Here is a 20,050-nt window from a genome sequence, read left to right as displayed (position 1 = left end):
CAATGGAGTATTACTCAGCAATCAAAAAGAATGAAATCTTGCCATTTGCAACTACGTGGATGGAATTGGAGGGTATTATGCTAAGCAAAATTAGTCAGAGAAAGACAAATATCATATGACTTCACTCATATGAGGACTCTGAGATACAAAACAGATGAACATAAGGGAAGGGAAACAAAAATAATACAAAAACAGGGAGAGGGACAAAACAGAAGAGACCCATAAATATGGAGAACAAACTGAGGGTGGGAGGCGTTGTCGGGGGGGTGGGCTAAATGGGGAAGGGGCACTAAGGAATCTACTCCTGAAATCATTGTTGCACTATATGCTAACTAATTTGGATGTAAATTAAAAAAAAAAAACTTAAAAACTAACTGGAGAGCTCTAAGGTATCCAAGAACCTTACACACATATGTATATATGTATAACATATATGTATATGCATATGTATGTATATAGCATTCTGTTGATTTTATACCTTCAAAGTTTTATTTACAAGCCATCACAAATATCCTTTCGTACAAAGGGGCTGAAATGGTTAATACCTGCTTCAGTTAAAGTGCTTTCATTTGTTTAAAGTTAAGCTCTAAACTGATGAGTGAGATAAGCTGAAAAATAGGCATTTTATGGAACTGTGGAGTTTTTCCTATGGGAAGCATGACTAGAAGCAAAAGGTAAACTCATGATTGAGCTAAGGACTTGTAACCCTTTGATCTAATGAAATTATGTTCTGAAATCAGTACTTTAGCTCAGAAAAGCTGAAAGTGTCTTGCCACTGACAAATAACTCTCTAGTTTGGTGACATCAAAAGTAATTTATCAGGTACACATGAAAATAATATAACATTGTGTATCAACTAAGTCAAATAAAATTTTTTTATTTAAAAAAAAGGAAAATAAATAAAAGCACTGAGGATGGAGGGATGCATTAAAAGGGTAGGCAAAAATATAATAATCTTCAACTCATAAGGAAAAGTAACTGATCAGGAAGCTCAAAACAAGAGGGCTGTTGAACTCAGTTTAATTCAGTAAGTATGTATTGAGCTCCTACTTTGTGCAGTACAAAGTGTCTGATACAGCATCCATGACATCTTTTTTTTTTAATGTTTATTTTATTTTTGATAGAGCAGGGGAGGGGCAGAGAGAGGAACAGAGAGAGGATCCCTACCAGGCCCCATGCCAACAGCAGAGAGCCCAATGCGGGGCTTGAGCACACAGAGAGATCATGACCTGAGCCTAAGTGGGATGCTTAACCAACTGAGACACCCAGGCGCCCCAACATCTTTATGTAAAGGTTTGTTCTCTCTTATGCATTAAGATGGGACTTCACTCTCTGCACGGATCGTGTTGGCAGTTTCCTGTGTCCTGTCTCATGAGAAGGTATTTTTGTCTTACCACAGGTTGTGGGGTTGGGTAGTAATGCCAGATATATCCAGAGCACTAGTCAACTTAAGGCAGTTCATTAGCTAAGGACTTGGGTGCTTTTTGTGGTAGGGGAGAGAGGAGGAATGGGTGATAAGGAGAGATGTGGGCCTCTGAATCACATGGAGACTATGGAATTATTGAGGATCTTACACACCATATTTTCATTTTAACCCTTGATTAAAAATCACAATTGTATGAAGGGGATGGTTCTGTATTTTTCAGATAAGGAAACTGCGTAGTGATCTATCTAAGGTCACAGAGTAAGTGGTGGGTCAGGGATCTGAATCTCGTCCCCAGGTCTTCAGAGCTTTCCTCCAAGTGCACAGGGTCCCAGTAGAATTTCAGGTCCAGAGTGAATCATATTGTGCCCTCCACTCTCACATTTTTACAAGACGAAGTCTGTCTAGAATGTACATCTAATAAAGTAGTAGAAAGAGATCACGTACCGGCAGTTTATAGCCTGAGAAGTGAATATGTGGTGTAACGTCTTTTTTTTTTTTTTTTTTTTTTTGTCTTGATGAGGCTCTCCAAACGTTATTTCAGGCCAGTGTTACTGCCTGTCTTCCTAAATGCTTGCCCATACTACAAAGACGTTTTTCCCCCGTTAGACAAAAATACTAATGTCTGGTCCAGTTCTGTCTCAAATAACGATGTGAGGATCAAATAAAGCCCTTTGTAAACTATGGCACTTTACAAACTTGTAAGGTAGCACACATTTTTCCAAGGTATCAAGAAACTGAAGTAGCTGATTAAAGTAAATTCTTGATTACTTGAGATACAGGAGGGTAGCAATAGCATTTGGTTACTGGACTTCATAGAGACAATCTAAAACCACATTCTAACTAGCATTTTTAACCTGAGATTTGGCTTTTTGTAGAGGTTTTTAAAAAAGGAGACGAGATGTAAAATGCCAATACACTAAATTTCTCCTTTGAGCTCTGTCCAAACATTGACTTTGGACAGAACAAAAAGACGCACTTACACATCCTCTGCACGTTAAGACTGAGGTAAGGAAATGAGTTATGGGGGAAAAGACTTCAGACCTCCTTGGTGACCGTTCTCGTTCGGGACGTTCCCTTCGGCAATACTCCAGAGTATGAGTCCCTAGGGCTCCCCCCAGTGGGAAGGGAAAGACGCGCGTGGCCTGGCTCGCGTACGCGTACACTCACGTGTACACACACACACACACGCACATAGACACACGCTCGCGCGCGCGCGTACACTACACATACACACCGACTGTTTCCTCCGCTCCCCCTCCCCCCGGGGGGGCGGGGTCTCTTTCTCTTTAAAGAGCAGACGGTCTTATTGCAAACCCTGGCTCTCTAAGGCCCTGGGGGCCCGGGACCCGAGCTGCTCGCAGCCAATGGACGCGGTGGAGCGGGTCGAGCGCGGCTGACGCTACACCAATGGGCGTTAGCGGGGGGCGGGGGCAGCGGAGGAGACACTATTGTTGATGAGGAGGAGCGGCGGCGGCGGCGGCTGCTGCACCACCTCGTTGCTGCCGGCCGCGGCCCGGGCGCCCCCTGCTCCACGGATTCCGGCCTCGCCACCCGTCGCGGGGACCTTCCCTCCGGCCTCGAGAATCCAACCCCTGCATCCCAACAACAACAAACCTCCCCCCGTCTCGCCCAGTCACCGGGGAGGGGGGGGACCATGTCCCAGCGGGTGAGGCGCAATGGGTCCCCCACGCCGGCCGGCTCCCTCGGGGGCGGTGCGGTCGCCACGGCTGGGGGAGCCGGGAGCCGCCTGCAACCCATGAGGGCGACGGTTCCGTTCCAGCTGAAGCAGCAGCAGCAACATGGCAGCCCCACGCGGAGCAACGGCGGCGGCGGCGGCAACAACGGCGGCTGCTGTGGTGGCGCCTCAGGCCCCTCAGGCGGCGTCGGCGGCGGGGGCCCGCGCACCGCCTCACGCAGCACTAGCCCCACGCGCGGCGGCGGGAGTGCGGCCGCGCGCACCAGCCCCACAGTAGCTACGCAGACGGGCGCGTCCGCGACGTCCACGCGAGGTACCAGCCCCACGCGCGGCGCCGCGCCCGGGGCTCGCGGGAGCCCCCCACGGCCGCAGCCCCCGCCGCCGCTGCTGGGCACTGTTTCGTCTCCTAGCTCCTCGCCCACCCACCTGTGGACTGGCGAGGTGAGCACGGCCCCACCCCCAGCCCGCGTCCGGCACCGGAGAAGGTCCCCGGAGCAAAGCCGTAGCTCCCCAGAGAGGAGGAGCCCAAGCGCCCCGGTCTGCAAAGCAGGTACGTGCTGGGAGCCGAGCGGCTAGGGGAAGGGAGTAGGAAGGGGTCCTGGGCGCGCGCCGCTTTCGTGCGGGGATTGCGGCGCTACAGCGTAGCCTGGGCGGGCGGGGGGCGGGGCGGGGGGCGGGGCCGGGGTGGTGCGGTGCCGCCTTCCCCGGGCAAGCCCCGCGCCCTCTCCACCGCTCCCTGTTTGTCTCATTCATTGCTCTGCCGACCTTGCGCGGGTCTCCGATAGTACAGGTGCAGCTGCTAACCTTCTGCTTGGGCTGATACGTGTTGATGATAAACCTGGGATTCTGGCCACCCGTTGGTTACTGCTAACTCTTTCTTGGGGGTGAGGCTAGGAGTGGTTTGTCGCTTTGTTTTAGTGACCTGGTTAATGTTACTATAGCACATGTCTGCTAAGTATTTTCTTTTGTAAAACAGTTTCAGATTGTAAAGACTGAATTCATTAGCATAGCAAATTTGGATCCCTGAAGAGACGTGAGGCTGGCAACGTGTTAGTATTTCCTTAGACCTGATACGTGGGTAGCAAGAAAACTCTATAAGCTTTGTCTTAGAGTCCGGGTGTATTTCTGATATACTGATTTTATTTAGATGTAAAGCCATTTATTTAAAAAAAAAACAGATCAACGTTTTTCTCTTATTATTTTAGGGACAACTCCCCCCCCCCCCCAAAAACAAAAAACAAAACAAAACAAAAACCCTGTTGTTTTTCTGTGTACTTGGAAGCTTTTTTGGAAAAGGTCCTGAATGGGACTGTTGGGTTTCACTGGAGTCATTCATAAAGAGTAACTTAAAAGATTCAAATTATGAAAGTGGAAAGAAAATTTGTCATTCAGTTGTCTTTCTGTTAGAATCTAGTGTAAAAAACAAATGGATGGTTTTTGGCTTATGCAGTTATACTGATGATATATACCTTTGTTTTTCCCTTGTCTGGGGGAATTTCTTTAGAATCTTTCATGCAGAATTGCTGTGAATTTCAGGAAATTTAGTACAGAAGTGCTTCTCAACCAAATAAAACAGATTAAGTGGCTTCAAGGGTTCATTCAGAAATGCAGGGAGTAGGATGACTCTTACTGTTTATTTTATCAAAGATTTTAGATAGTGGATACATTTTTGGGAGAGATTGGCCTAAAAAATGATCAATAGTGTTTTCTAATTAGAATGAGAATATGGTTTTAAACCCGTTTGAAAATGCATTGTTGTGTTTTTTTTTAAACTTCAATTGTTAAAGGTACTAGAATCCTCCTCCTCCTCAAAATATAGTTATCACTTTACTGAGCTCCTACTGTATGGTTGGTAATTTACCTACAAGATCTCATTTTAACTTTCCCAGTAGGTTTTAGAGAGATTAAGTACCAAGTAACAAGATACTTGAATTTTGCTGGATGGTACTCCAAAACCGTGTCTTTCACATTATATCAAGAAGGTAGGTTCATGATGTATAAGACAGGATCTGGGATATATATATATAACATACTAAAATCACATGTGTTTTTGAAGCAATTCTTAGAGGTATCTGGTGAACGTAATTTACCTTCAACCTTCTGGAGCTGGTATAGTGTGGCAAGTGGAAGGGAAGAAGGGGGTGGTGACTGCAATCTCATAACAGAATCTGGCTGCCCTCTCAACTATGTGACCCTTAAAGCAGAGCAGAAACCTGAGGAGAGCCCAGTTAAGTATTGGCAAAGAGTGGAAGAAGGTGGTCTTTTCTTCTTTGTTTAGGACTTATTTTCTCAGATCTTGGTCTCATGTGCCCACTCTTCATGTTTCCCAAAGCTCCCTTGTCTTAGGCTGTCATTCCAGTCATGCTATAAAAGTAACCTTTCTCAAAAGCTTCCCCTGTCCCCCCACCAAAAAACTTCCCAGAAAATAAAAAAAACATTTTCTTCTAGTATGGTATGCTCAACTATGTGTGAAAGGAATAGTGTGGGTCATTGAGTTTTACTGAAGTGAATGTCTGATAGCTTCTTTCCTTGAAATGTCTCATTTCACTTAGTGAACTTTCATGCAGATAGGACTTTCAGATTTTATATTTCAAGTCTTAATAGCACAAACTAGATAATTTGCTATTTTTCTCAGACTAAATCTGGAAAGAGAGAAGAGGGGAAAAAGAATCTTTTTGATCCCTGGGACTCTTTGATTAAAGGGAAATTATCACCAGTTTGCAGCCTTAGTGAAATGTAGAAGTCCTTACTGGTAGAAGGGAATGGTCTGTAGTTCTGTAAACCTCATATGACTCAAATTCCAAGGATCATCTAGATACGGCCGCCAACTTCAAGGTGTCTATCAGATGAACTGGATGCTTTAATCTTTGTTTAGGGATCCAATATCTGAAAGCCTCTGAGTTGAAGGTCTTAGAATCTTTGGAGGGGAGTCTCTACTTTGCCAGGGTTAGATGTAATAACTGGCTAACCCAGAATTTTTTCTCGTGACTACTATTAAGGTAAACCAAGCACCTATCCCTGACATATTTTAAACTTCTCACCTTCAGGGCCTGCCATCTCCATGGCAAAGTGGCGTGCCATTAGGAACTGATCTCAGTTAGAGAAGGTAACCAGGCAACAGTGTTAACTGTAGACAAAATGAGGAAGGAGGTGAGGTTTGTTTTTGTGCTTTCTCTCCTTTTGTCTTTTTTAAAAAATTTTTTTAATGTTTATTTATCTTTGAGAGAGAGTGTGCAAGGCAGGCTGCAGGCTCTGAGTTGTCAGCACAGAGCCCAGTGTGTGGCTCAGACCCATGAACTGTGAGATCATGACCTGAGCCAAAGTTGGATGCTTAACCAACTGAGCCACCCAGGCGCCCCCTACTCCTTTTGTCTTGATAAAATGACAAGTGTATTACAAATGGAGAGGTGGCATATTTGGAGCATAGGCTTTGAATAGACAGTCTAGGTTAAATATTTGTATTCCACCACTTAGAAGGCATGTGATATGGGGAAGTGAATAACTTTGTAACATTTAACTTACTTTTTAAAAAAAATATTTTTTTATTGTTTTTTTTTTTTATTTTTATTTTTTATTTTTTTTTTTAAATTTTTTTTTTTTCAACGTTTTTTATTTATTTTTGGGACAGAGAGAGACAGAGCATGAATGGGGGAGGGGCAGAGAGAGAGGGAGACACAGAATCGGAAACAGGCTCCAGGCTCCGAGCCATCAGCCCAGAGCCTGACGCGGGGCTCGAACTCACGGACCGTGAGATCGTGACCTGGCTGAAGTCGGACGCCCAACCGACTGCGCCACCCAGGCGCCCCTGTTATTTTTAACATTTATTTATTTTTGAGAGACAGCATGAGCAGGGGGAGGGGCAGAGAGCGAGGGAGACACAGAATCCGAAGCAGGCTCTAGGCTCTGAGCTGTCAGCACAGAGCCCGATGTGGGGCTCGAACCTACGAACTGTGAGATCGCGACCTGAGCCAAAGTTGGATGCTTAACTGACTGAGCCACCCAGGTGCCCCAGATTTTGTTATTTTTTAAAGTGACCTCTACACCCAATGCTCAGACTCAAAACCCTGAGATCAAGAGTCATATGCTCCACCAACTGAGCCAGCCAGGTGCCCCTAATCTTTAACTTTCTTATCTGTAAAATAGGTGATGATCATTATATCTGCTTCATATGGTGGTAAAGATTAAATGAAAGGAAATTGAAAAATCCTCACCATCGTACCTCAGTATGAAAGTTAGCTATTGTATATCATATTAGTTTTGCCTCTAGTTTTAGTGGATTTAACATAAATTGCCAGTGTAGGCTTAGTTTTCATGGTTGTATGAAATTTCAAATTGGAGAGAACATTGCCTTTGAACATCCAGAACTGTAGCTCAAGTATGGTCTGTGGTTTGTCTGTATCAGAATTACTTGGGGTCCTTGATAATGCAGACTTTGAAAGCCCCCCATCCTCTGATTTTGATTTTACTCTGTATTTTAAAAGCAGTCACTAGAAGCACCAAAGAAAAATAGTTTGAAAACTCATTACAGAAAAGAGTGTTACTACAGTATGTATTTTTGCAGTATGTACTTTTGCAGTGTGGCTGGTATGTAGATAGCAAGTAGTGTTTTTGCTAATTTTTCCCTTACTTGATATGTATTATGTTATGTGTGAATTTGGTTGTTTATTAGGGTAGGAGACTGGCAAGAGCAGAAACAAGAAGTGGGCTTCTCTGGACTAATAATCTGGAGGTAGGTTACCAGGACTTCATATTTGTAGCATCTTAGACTTCTGCTTTCTAGTACTTTGTGAAGTACACAGCTTTGAGAACTCAGTGTTTCTCTAACATTTGGGAGATTGATGCTAGCTTCATCAGGGGAATCCTTTTGGTTTTTATGTCTGTATTTTACAGTTGGAGATGAGGCAAAGTGGAGTCTTACTATTAGTTCAGTATCTTGGTTAGCAGAATTTGTATTTAATTCAGTTCTGTCAGCTGTGATTGAACTACTCTTAGTAACTGCAGTACAAAGATGTAGAAGACACAGGGAACTCCAGAGATTCACAAACCAGCTATGGAAGACATGTACAAAAGCATATAATATGATGAGTGCTCTGGGCTCATAGAGAAGTGAGTAGTTCTGTAGGGAATGGGTATAGAAGTTCAGCCAGAGGAGATGGCTTTTGATTTGGCTTGGAAGGGGAAAAACAGAACTTTATATTTGGATCATAAAGGTGTGAAAATATATATAGGATATTCAGACTTATATGTCTTAAAGTGTAGAGTATTGGATGTAGGAGAAAAGAGGGAACAGTAGAAAAGAAAGTAGAAAGGTAAGTTTTCAGAAAAGCCTTGAAGAGAATATATGAATTAGAATGTATTCCATGGTTAAAAGCTCTGGAGGCAGATTTCCAGGGTTCAAATGTTGGCATTACAACTCGTTTAATTTTAAGTAAATTCACTTCACCTTTAAAAAGGGTATACTAGATAATAGTGTTTGCAGTAGAGGATTATTAGAAGGATAAAATGCTTATAATCTCTGCATGGGTATAGAAATCTCTCAGTATTAGCTGTTTTCATATCATCTTTACATTCCTCATCATCCAAGGGTTTAGACATTCAAGGTTAATTTGTTAGTAGTGGTAGTATTTACCTTCTTAGAATGTGTAGAGTCTATAATTACTTATAATTTATTTTTATTTTTTTAGAGTGTGAGCAAGGGAGAGGGGTAGAGTGGGAGAGAAGGAATCTTAAAAAAAAATTTTTTTTAATGTTTCCTTATTTTTGAGAGAGAGAGAGAGAGAGACAGAGCATGAACTGGGAAGGGGCAGAGAGAGAGGGAGACACAGAATCCGAAGCAGGCTCCAGGCCCTCAGCTGTCAACACAGAGCCCAACGCAGGGCTCACACTTACGAACTGCGAGGTTGTGACCTGAGCCAAAGTCAGGTGCTTAACCAACTGAGCCACCCAGGCGCCCCGAGAGAGAGAGAATCTTAAGCAGGCTCCATGCTCAGTGTGGAGCCCCCTGTGGGGCTTGATCCCACAACCCTGAGATCATGACCTGAACTGATACCAAAAGTCAGATGCTCAACCAACTGAGCCACACAGGCAACCCAGAGTTTATAATTACTTACGATGAGTAGAGCACAAATTTGAGATGAGAGAAACTGTAGGATAATAACTCACTAAGGCATAGAACACGTGAATTTAAGTGCAGTGGCAGTGGGAATGGCAAGGAAAAAAGAGAGTGAAGAGACTTTGATTTGGTAACCTGTTGGACATAGAGATTGAGAAAGGGGCAGTTGAGGGTAATAGGTTTGGTTGATGATACTAATTGTGATAAGCAACACAGTAGGGAATGCAAATATGGGTAGAGAAAATGAACAGTGTTTTAGACCTGTTTAGTTTGTACTCTCAGGAAGTCCAGGTAATTCCCTAGACTGGAAAATACAGTTTTAGAACTCAGGGGTCCAGTTTGAATTGGGGGCAAGAAATTGGGACTCATTATTTCAGTAAACATTCATTTAACATGTACTTCAGGCTAGGCATTTACATGTGGGCAATATGTGAAATGATTAGAATGGATAAGATGATGGGGAGAATGCTGAGGATAGAACTCTGGGAGAAAACAAGCATTTTAAGGATAGAAAGAAAAGCCAGTGAAGAAGCCTGATTGTGTGGAAGGAGGAGAAATGGTGGAATAGTGTTGAGAAAGCCAAAAGAAAGATTGGATTTCAAGGAGGGGATGATAAAGATTTTCAGATTCTGCCAAGAGAGCAAGTAGGCTGACCTTGGAGAATAGGCTTTTGAATTTGGTATTTCCATCAGTTGATGATCTCTGAGAGAGAGTAGTTGCCGGGGTACACAAGTTGGATTAAAGTGGTGGGTGAGAAAGTAGAGGTAAGGATTATAAATTACTCCTAAGAAGTGCAGGTTACTCTTGTATCACTGAAAGGAAGGAAAGTGACAAAACAGGATGCAAAGTTGAGCTAAGGTTCATTTATTTATAGGATAGGAAAAACTTAAGCATGTTTCATAGGTGTGGGGAGGGGATTTATTAGGAGAATGAGACTGCAAGCGTAAGAGAAAATGGAAGTCATAGATGGAGCAAGGTCATGGAAAATGTGAGAGGCAGTGGGATCCAGCACATGGTAGAGTCTGGAAATCTCAGAAACAACTAAGGACACTTCTTTCTCTGAGGATGGGAAGGTGGTAAGGGTGGGTTAAAATGATAGATAACTTAGCAGTAGAAGGGAAGGAAGCAGTAGAAGGGAAGGAAGTTGAGAAAGTCAGCTACTTCCATTTTCAAACTACTTGAAGAAAAAAATAGCATGTTTGTCTTAATACTATATTTTTAAATTTAAATTTTGTTTTTATTAAAGTACATGTATGTAATTAAAAATACCAAAGAGCACTGGGGGCACCTGGCTAGTTCAGCTGGTAGAGGGTGCGACTCTTGATTTCAGGGTTGTGAGTTCAAGCCCCGTGTTGGGTGTAGAGATTACTTAACAGATCTTTAAAAAGAAAAATAACACTGAACTTATAATGAAATAAAATGTTTTCCTGACACATCCCTCTCCACTCCTACTTCCTGCCTCCTAGAGACAGTCACTTTCAACTCTTGGTAGTCTTTGTTTCTGGGAAATTTTTTCTATCATTTCTCCTTTCTGTTATCTTTTTTTAAAATCTTTTTGGAACCCCTGCTATATGGGACCTCTTGAATTGAGCTAATACTTTTTAAATTTCTGCTAGTTTCCATCTCTGTACCTTTTTGTTCTTCTTTCGAGCAGATTTGTTTTATCTTCTGTCTTTTCAATTGATTTTTAAATCCTGGTCATTATATTTTCATTTTTCAAGAGAACTTACCTTGCTGTCTTATTAGTCCTTGTCTTGTCAGGATTTTCTAAAAACGTTTATAAAAGGTATAAATACCATCAAAGTTATTATTTTTTTTTTGCCCTCTGCATTATCTTCAGAGCTCCTTTTGTCTTGAGCTTTGTCATGTTGAAACTGTCATTCGTTTTCTATTAATATTTAAATAAGAGACAAAAATGCTGATCAGGTGTTCTTTCTGGCTAGGTTAGGCTGGTAGACTGGAGGATCTTAAAGGAGAATGATGATGCAAGGACTCTCTAATGTAGGGTTTTTCTGCCAGCTTTCCCAGGGGAGAGTCCTACAGTATCATGCCTGAGGATATGTCTGGTGTCTTCAAGTCCAGAGCCTGCCTAGTTAATCTCTCTAGAGCAGTTTTTCCCAGTCTTTTTGCTCTGGAGAAACCCTTGGAGTAATTTTCATTTCTCAAGAAACCTCTGCTTTTCATGATCAGTAAGTTGAGATATAGTGGTGTGGTGGTAATCAGTGATCTTCTGAGTACAGATTGATTTCTCTGTGGATCTACTTGGCCAGCGTATTATAAGCTTACTCATTTTGTGTAATTTTCCCCTCTACCTCTTCTTGGGAAAAAACATAGTTAAGCTTAGCCTCTTTTTTCTTCTCTTTCTTCCTTTCCTTTCCCTCCTGTTCCTTATGCTCTATACCTAATGTGGGGCTTGAACTCATGACCTAGAGATCAAGAGTAGCATACTCCGCTGACTGAGCCAGCTGGATGCCCCAATCTCTTTCCTATGCATAGATTTTCAAAACTCATAAGGCAGCCACAACACATTTTGATTAAATAATTGGGTTAAACCAATGAGGTTAATTTTTCTAAAGGTAGACTTAGCAGATTTATTTTTTTGATAAATGTTTATTTTGCTAGGGAGAGAGAGAGGGAGAGAATCTTAAGTGGGCTCTGCGCTGGCAGCACAGAGCCCAGTGTGGGGCTTGATCCTACAATGAACTGCGAGACCATGACCTGAGCTGAAATCAAGAGTCAGACGCTTAACTGACTGAGCCACTCAGGCACCCCTCAGTAGATTTAATTTAAATAAAGTTAGTAAAGTTAGTTTTTTACAATGTGGAAATTTATTGACAAAGTTGTATAATAAAGCTATGGAAACCATAAGCCAAGATAATATGAAAAAAATTTAGTCTGAGACAATTTGCATAATAGTTTGAAAAAATTCTGAGTAACATGATCTGTCTCAAATATAAGTTATGCAGAATTATATATGTTTCTTGGTATCTTTTATGTAGACTTAAAAAAGTGATGTTTCAAAAATAAAAACAAAATTTATCTCTTTAAGGCAAAACATTTACTTGGGTGTTTTTATTTTGCTGTACAAATAAAACTCAATTTGGAGTTGAACTTGAAATGAGCACACTCACATTTCATTTTCAGATGAAATGAAACACTTCTTTCCTTGCTTTTGATGCTTGTTAAACAAGAAAAAGTTTGTTTATTCATATAAGAAGTTGAAAATGCAGCAAATTATTCATTGCTTTCCTTTGAATGGCAAGGCACTTTTTTTTTTTGCACAGACATTTAGAACTTCTACCAGCCAGATCAAGAAACCTTGGGTTGAGCTTATAATTAGACTGCAGCTAATTTACCACAAACATTTCCTTTCAAAACTTTGTTGAAACATCTTTCCTACTGTTGTCTCTTTTCCTGTCTGTTGTCCTTTATGGATTTTACCTTTTTACTTCTTCAGTATTATAGGAAGTCTTTGATACTCTTTCTGTTAAAGGTGAAATAACCTGTGGAGGTGAAATAACCTGTGGGTTATTCCCCACAATTTCTACATGACATTTTAAATTGACCATTCTTCTTTATTAACTAGTTAATTTTTAATATTTTTTTGGAGTTCTTGCTCTCAAAGAGCTGATTTTGTAGTTGTATGCTATAGTCTGCCTACCAGCATGTATTCCTTCCCTCCTTCCATCCTTTCTTTCTCTGCAGATAATATATACACATGATAAAAATTATAAATGATAAAAGAAAATACAATAAAAAGTCTTCCCCCTACTTTAAGTTCATTATTCTCAGAGAAATCCAGGTAGCTGTTTCTTTTATATTATTCCAGAATTATTCTGTGCATATACAAATACGTAGATATGTTACTGTGCATATAGGTTTATTATGTACCAGACATTATTTTATCGGGCTTTTGTTTGAACAGTTAGATCATTTCCAATATTTTGCTGTTAAATGGTTTACTGTGTTGAATATTCTTGTTTATACTTCGTGTACTTATATATATATGAGTTTATCTGTAGGATTAATTCTTAGAAATGAAATTTCTTGACCAGAGGTACACATTTTTCTTTCAGTTGTCGGATATATTTCAGGACTTGATATCAGCTCATAGTTGACTTCCAGCCTATGTTTTTCTCTTCTATCTTTTGAGGGTTTTTTTTTTTTTTTTATGATTCCGTTTTATCTCCACTATTAGTTTTTAGTTATCTCTCTTTTTACTGTGCTGTTAGTGGTTGCACTCAAGCAGTGCTGTCCCAGAGAACTTCCTGCAGTGATGGATATGTTCTGTCTGTGTTGTCTAATATTTCATTTTAGAATCTTCCATTCCCTGCCTTTCATCCTTTGTGCTTCTCCATTAGAAGTCCTACAATACATTATTACTGTTTTTACTTTAAATGATTATCTTTTATTAAGCAATTAAAAGTAAGAAAATTTTATATTTACTCATTTTTATCATCTTGAGCACTCTGTGTGAAATAGAGTGGTTGTAGTGTGAATGAAAAACGGCTTATTTGAGAAGCAAAGAATTGATAGGATTTGTTAACTCATTACATTTGAAGGATGAAGGAGATGAGAGAGCATAATGATGGCTGAGGTTTTGAACCTACTTGGGTGATAAAGTTAATAATGTTGTCATTAACTGGTTTCATAACTGCTTTTATATTCTGTATGCATACAGAGTAGATCATAAACTTTTGGAGCATAGTGCACTTACTTTTTTTTTTTTTTTTTTTTTAATTCTTAGAGACAGTGAGAGCACAAGCGTGTGAAGGAGAGGGGCAGAGAGAGAGAATCTTAAGCAGGCTCTGTGCTCATCATCAAGCCTGATGTGGGGCTTGAATCCCACGACCCCGGGATCATGACCTGAGCCAAAATCAAGAGTCAGATGTTCAGCTGAGCCTGAGTATATTCAAAAGTAATATAATAATACAGACATTTTGAAAGATAAAGAACAACTTTTTTTTTTTTACACATACTCTTCTAATTTACTATTCTTTTCTCTCTCTCTCTCTCTCTCTCTCTCTCTCTCTCTTTTTTTAAAGTTTATTTATTTTGAGATAGAGCAAACAGGAGAGAGGCAGAGAGATTGGGAGAGAGAGAGAATCCCAAGCAGGCTCCACACAGAGCCTGATGTGGGGCCCAGCTCATGAACCATGAGATCATGAACTAAGCCAAAATCAAGAATCAGATGCTTAAGTGACTGAGCCACTCAGGTGCCCCTCTAATTTACCATTTCTTAAAAATTATTTTACTTGGTGTTATACTAAGATTTACTGAGCTCTAGCTAGTAGTTTCTGGGAAACCATTTCACATTAATCATGTTTTCCCATTGTGCATGTACTGATATTTCTAAAGATAAGGATGAATGATGTCTGTTTATATTATTTTAGAACTCAAGCTCACTCTGTGCAGAGCAGCTTATAAGGTATTAAGAAGACATCCCTGACCTTACAGACTTTAGAATTAAAGAGAGAGGCAATGTAGAATTTTGCACACTTCAGGGGTTAGCAGTAAAGACAAGAAAATACATAAGATTAGTAAGGAGTAGTATTTAATGGTAAAAGCCTGATAATGGCCATATGGGACTCAGTTGTGTGTCAGAGTGCTTTATGTGCAGTCAGGGATTGCTAGGTGATTTGTAGGTAGACATTTTTCACTTCTCTAGAAAACAGTTGCCATTATTGATATCCCTAAGAATTCTTGGAACATCTGCTCCTGGAAATTGATTCATGTCATAGCAATACACCTGATCTACTTCAGAAATGTTATGTTTTCAATTGTATAAGAAAAGCTTAGGACCCACACCTTTGGACAGTCTTTCTACCAATTAAATTTTTTTTAATACAGTATGACTCACCCAATACCTCTATTGTAATGAATCTGTTCCTTTCTCTCTTCCATTGGGGTAGGGAGAACTTGCAAGATTTAAATGAGACCCAGTAAAAATTTTGTTCGAATGAATGGATGGATTCCTGTCTTTAAAAATATTTGTGACAACCCATGCCCCTTCCTCTATTTGTCTTTTGTCTGTTTTTTCCCTTTTGGTTTGGAAGTATTGGGTATCGGTGTATTTTACTTGACTTGAGTACTGTTGTTGTTGTTGTTGTTGTTGTTGTTTGTCTAATAAATGAACTTTTTGTGTGAAGATTATACTGCTAGCTCACTGTTGAGTATAGTATCTTCTAAAATCCTTGGAGTCCCCCTGTTGGAAATCCCTTTAATACTGGAAAGTTGCATGTTTCTAGCAACAGCTGATTAGATGATTCTGGTCCATCTACGCACTCTTGCCTGATCCCTTTTTGATTAATAGTATATTTTTAATTGCTAGCTGGGTTCAAGGCTAAGTATGTATAGTAAGAGATTATGGAACAGTTTAGCCCATTGTAAAGCTTTTAAATGTAAGTCTTAATAAAACTCTATAGAATTAGAGTCAGATTTGCATCATATTCTAACTATTTAAAAAAATATTTGTAAAGTGACACAAATTTCTTGAGTCTGAACCTTCAAATAAGAGGTAAGAAAGTATAATATGTATGCTATTATATGTAAGGTTGAAATCTCTACCAAGTTTATACATTTTGGCTTAGTCATTCTCCTTTTAAGTGGACATTTGTTTCTATTTTCCTCCTTGTAAATTACTTTAGTAAAAATCTTTGTAAATGTATGTGTTTGGGTGTGGTATGAGTGCACATTTATATGTATCCTCTTTAGGAAAAAAAGTCCCAGGATTGAGGTTATTTTGTGAAGTTTTAAATGATGTGATGCTTTGTAGTATTGCTTTCCAAAAAAAGGATTGAATCACTTTACCCTGTCAAACAGAAATGAGCTTGTCTTGTCTGCCTGTTGCTGTGAAGCCTTGTCAGAATTAGAGTTCATACCTTTTCTTTAGTTTTACCACTTCAGTGTGTACAACAGAGTACATCATAGTTTTCATTTGTATTTCCTTAGGTCATAGTGAGTATTTGAGATGATATACTTAGTCATCCTAGTATAGTAGCTAATTAATACCATTTAATAAGGAAATGTTACTAATAACAGGATCGATATTCTGGTTTCTCTTCAGATCGAATAAATCTTTTTGCCTTTTACTAATAACAGGACTGAATATTCTTTTAAAATGCTTATTTACTATTTATGTGGAGTCTATTAACTCTGTGTCTGTTGACTGACCCTTTATTTTTATTTTTTTATTTTATTTTATTTTATTTATTTTTTTAAAAGGTCTTATTTTGGGAGCACCTGGGTGGCTCAGTCTGTTGGGCGTCCGACTTCAGCTCAGGTCATGATCTCTCAGTTCATGAGTTGGAGCCCCGTGTTAGGTTCTGTGCTAACAGCTCGGAACCTGGAGCCTCCTTCGGATTCTGTCTCTACCTCTCTGCACCTCCTCTGCTCACTCTCTGTTTCTGTCTCTCTGTCTCTCAAATATAAGATAAAGCATAAAAAAAATTGAAAATCTTAAAAGATTTTATTTTTAAGTAATCTCTACACCCTGTGTGGGGCTTGAACTCACAACCTGAGATTAAGAGTTGCATGCTCTACTGACTGAGCCATCCAGACACCCCTGACCCTTTTATTCATTGAGGATGTAACTAACATTTTTAACTGTTCCTGTTTTTAAAAGGCTTGCCTCATTGGTAGGTGTGTGGAGTATTAGGTTTATTGAGGTATAATTTACATACACTAAAATTCATCCTTTTTGATACATAGCTGTATGAATTTTGATAAATAACACAGTTGCATGACCACAACCATGATAAAGGTATGGAATATTTCTGTTACCCATAAATGTTTCTCATGCCTGTTTAAGCCATTTCTCTCCTTTTACCTTTAGTCTATAGCAACCACTGATTTGTTTTGGTTTTTGTAGTTTTAATTTTTTCAGAACATAATGTAAATGAATTACACAGTAACTTGTCTCTTGGGTCTGGCTTCATTTACTTAGCATAATGCATTTGATATTCATTAATGTTATTGCATGTATCAGTAGTTTATTCCTTTTTATATCTGAGTAATATTCCTTTATATAGATGTGCCCCATTTTGTTTATTCATCCACCAGTTGAAGGATGTTTTAGGGGTTTTCATTCCTGAGACTGGAAATCTGTCTTCTCTCTCTCTCTTTTTTTTTTTTTTTTTTTTTTTTTGTAGTCAGTCTGAAGTTTATCATTTTTGGATCTTGTCAAAGAACCAGCTTTTGGTTTCATTTATGTTGTTATTTTTTTTTTTTTTCAACGTTTTTTATTCATTTTTTGGGACAGAGAGAGACAGAGCATGAACGGGGGAGGGGCAGAGAGAGAGGGAGACACAGAATCGGAAACAGGCTCCAGGCTCCCAGCCATCAGCCCAGAGCCTGACGCGGGGCTCGAACTCACGGACCGCGAGATCGTGACCTGGCTGAAGTCGGACGCTTAACCGACTGCGCCACCCAGGCGCCCCTATGTTGTTATTTTTATGTTTCATTGATTGCTGCTCCTGTCTTTATTATTTTCTTTGTTCTACTTGCTTTGGGTTTAATTTGCTCTTTTTCTAGTTTCTCTGATAGAAGGTTAAATTACTAATTTGAGACCTTGTTTTCTAATAGCATTTAATGCTATACATTTTTCTCTGAGCAGCTGTTTAGCTCCACCCCACAAAATTTGATATTTTGTATTTTCATTTTAATTCAGTTCAAAATATTTTCTAGTTTCCCTGAGGTTTCTTTTTTGGCTCATGAATTATTTATAAAACTTTTGTTCAGTTTCTAAATATTTGAGGATTTTCTAGATAGCTTTCTTAATTGATTTTTAGTTTGATTCTGTGTCAGAGAACATACTTTCTATAACTTCATTTCTTCTAAATATTTTAAGGTTTGTTTTGTGTCCCTGTATGTGATCTGCCTTGACAAACGTGCCCTTGTGTATTCTGTTGTTGGGTGGAATGTTCTGTAAATGTCAGTTAGGTAAAATTGATTGATAGTTTTCAAGTCTTCTGTATTGTTGCTGATTTTCTATTTGTTTTATCAATTACTGAGAGGTGTTGAATTCTCCAAATATAATAGTGGATTTTTCTTTCATTTCTATTAGTTTTTGTTTCATTTATTTTGACACTTTTTTTTTTTTTAATGTGCAGAAACATAGAATCATTATGTTTTTTTTGGGATTGACTTTTTATTATGCATTTTTCTTTATCTCTGATTTTCTTCTGAAATCTGCTTTGATCAATGTTTTTTCCATCCTTTCTGTATTATTCTATATTTCCATCTTACCTGTATTGTATTTGGAGGGTTTGTCTTGTAGATAGCATATAGTTGGGTCTTGGGTGTTTTTTGTTGTTTGTTGGCCTTTTTTAAGTGGGCTTTAAGCCCAGTATGGGGCTTGAACTCACAACCCTGAGATCAAGGTTGCACGCTTTGCCAACTGAGCCAGCCTGGTGCCTAAGGTCTTGTTTTATTAATTCAGTCTGATGATTTCTGTTTTTTAATATGTTCAGATCATTTATGTTTAGTGAAATTATTATGTTTGGCTATATGTCTGTTTTATTCTCTGTTTTCCCTTTTGTTTTTTGTTCCACCTTGTTTATCTTCCTTTGGATTACTTGAATATTTTTTGATAATCCATTTTTGATTTATATATTGGCTTTTTGGCTCTCTCTTTGTATAGGTTTTTTGGTGGTGGTAGCTATGGGGATTACAATGTAGATAACTTTTTACATGCTTGAAAAGTAGCAGTTCTTTAATCAGTTGTGTCTCTATATTCTTCCTTTATGTTATAGTCGTATATATTACATCTTTAATACATTGAAAACCTTATACAGATCATACATATGATCTTATGTATGTATCTGCACAATTTGCCCTTATAAAATTGGGTATGATAGTAATTATTGTTTCAGAAGGAAACTCTTGATAATAAAGGTTCTAATTGATTAAATTTTGATACACTCTAAAGCAGATTGAGTGTTGTAAGCTTTGTATTGAAAGCAGTTGAAATGAAAGAAAAATGGAAGCAAAATAAACAAGATTGGAAAAGCAATTTATTGTCTTTAGTAAGTTAGTCAAAAAATAAGTTGACTCAGTAGAGTTTGCAATGGAAAATACTTTGTAAAAAAATAATGTAACTCACAAATACACATATAACATATACATACACTCATAGCTTTGGGTTAGGATGGTAGGGGCAAAAGACTTGGACTCAGAGAAGCTCTAATTGCCACATCTGTTTTTTAAAAAATATTGTATCTGAATGTGTACATATATGTACGTTTATATTCTGAAAAGCATTTTTACCTGCTAGTTGGGTTTCCACTGATGGGATGGGGGAGTTTAGCACAGATAACTTGCACTTTCTACATAAACAGTTCTGGGTTTTTTGAGTACTTTGAAATAGAGTGTTTCATTTAGTTAAGAAAAATTTTTTTTAATGTTTATTTTTGAAAGAGAAAGAGCCTGGGTGGAGGAGGGGCAAAGAGAGAAGGAGACACAGAATCTGAAACAGGCTTCAGGCTCTGAGCTGTCAGTACAGAGCCCGATGTGGGCCTCAAACCCACAAGCTGGGAAGTCATGACATGAGCTGAAGTCAGATGCTTAACCAACTGAGCCACTCAGGCACCCCGAATGTTTCATTTCTATAACAAAAGGGCTAATAAAAATCTATTGGTATTATAGCAGTAATTTACAGTGTAGTTAAGTGTTTAAAAAAAGGATTAAAATACAGTATCAATGTTATTTCCACTTGCTCCAGTCTCTATTTGGACTGTTTCCGTAAATTTTTCTCTGAGTTGGCTTAGAGAAAGTTTCTTCTGTGTATGTGTACTCTAGTTTCATAGAGGTGAAGTTC

The 20,050-nt window shown here is 39.1% G+C and overlaps 1 protein-coding gene across 1 annotated transcript in view; it reads left to right on the top strand.

Moving 5' to 3' along the window:
• Nucleotides 1-2,853: 2,853 nt before the first annotated feature.
• FAM117B (family with sequence similarity 117 member B) overlaps nt 2,854-20,050 on the top strand; it is a 101,874-nt gene continuing 84,677 nt past the window's right edge. Inside the window, exon 1 of the mRNA XM_058708852.1 lies at nt 2,854-3,672. Within this exon, the coding sequence (XP_058564835.1) occupies nt 3,081-3,672 (592 nt within the window). The 5' untranslated portion in view covers nt 2,854-3,080. The remainder of the gene's footprint in view (nt 3,673-20,050) is intronic.

This window comes from Neofelis nebulosa, chromosome 2, assembly GCF_028018385.1.
Source record: "Neofelis nebulosa isolate mNeoNeb1 chromosome 2, mNeoNeb1.pri, whole genome shotgun sequence".
Classification (NCBI taxonomy): domain Eukaryota; kingdom Metazoa; phylum Chordata; class Mammalia; order Carnivora; family Felidae; genus Neofelis; species Neofelis nebulosa.
This window is presented reverse-complemented; position numbering and strand designations above follow the sequence as displayed.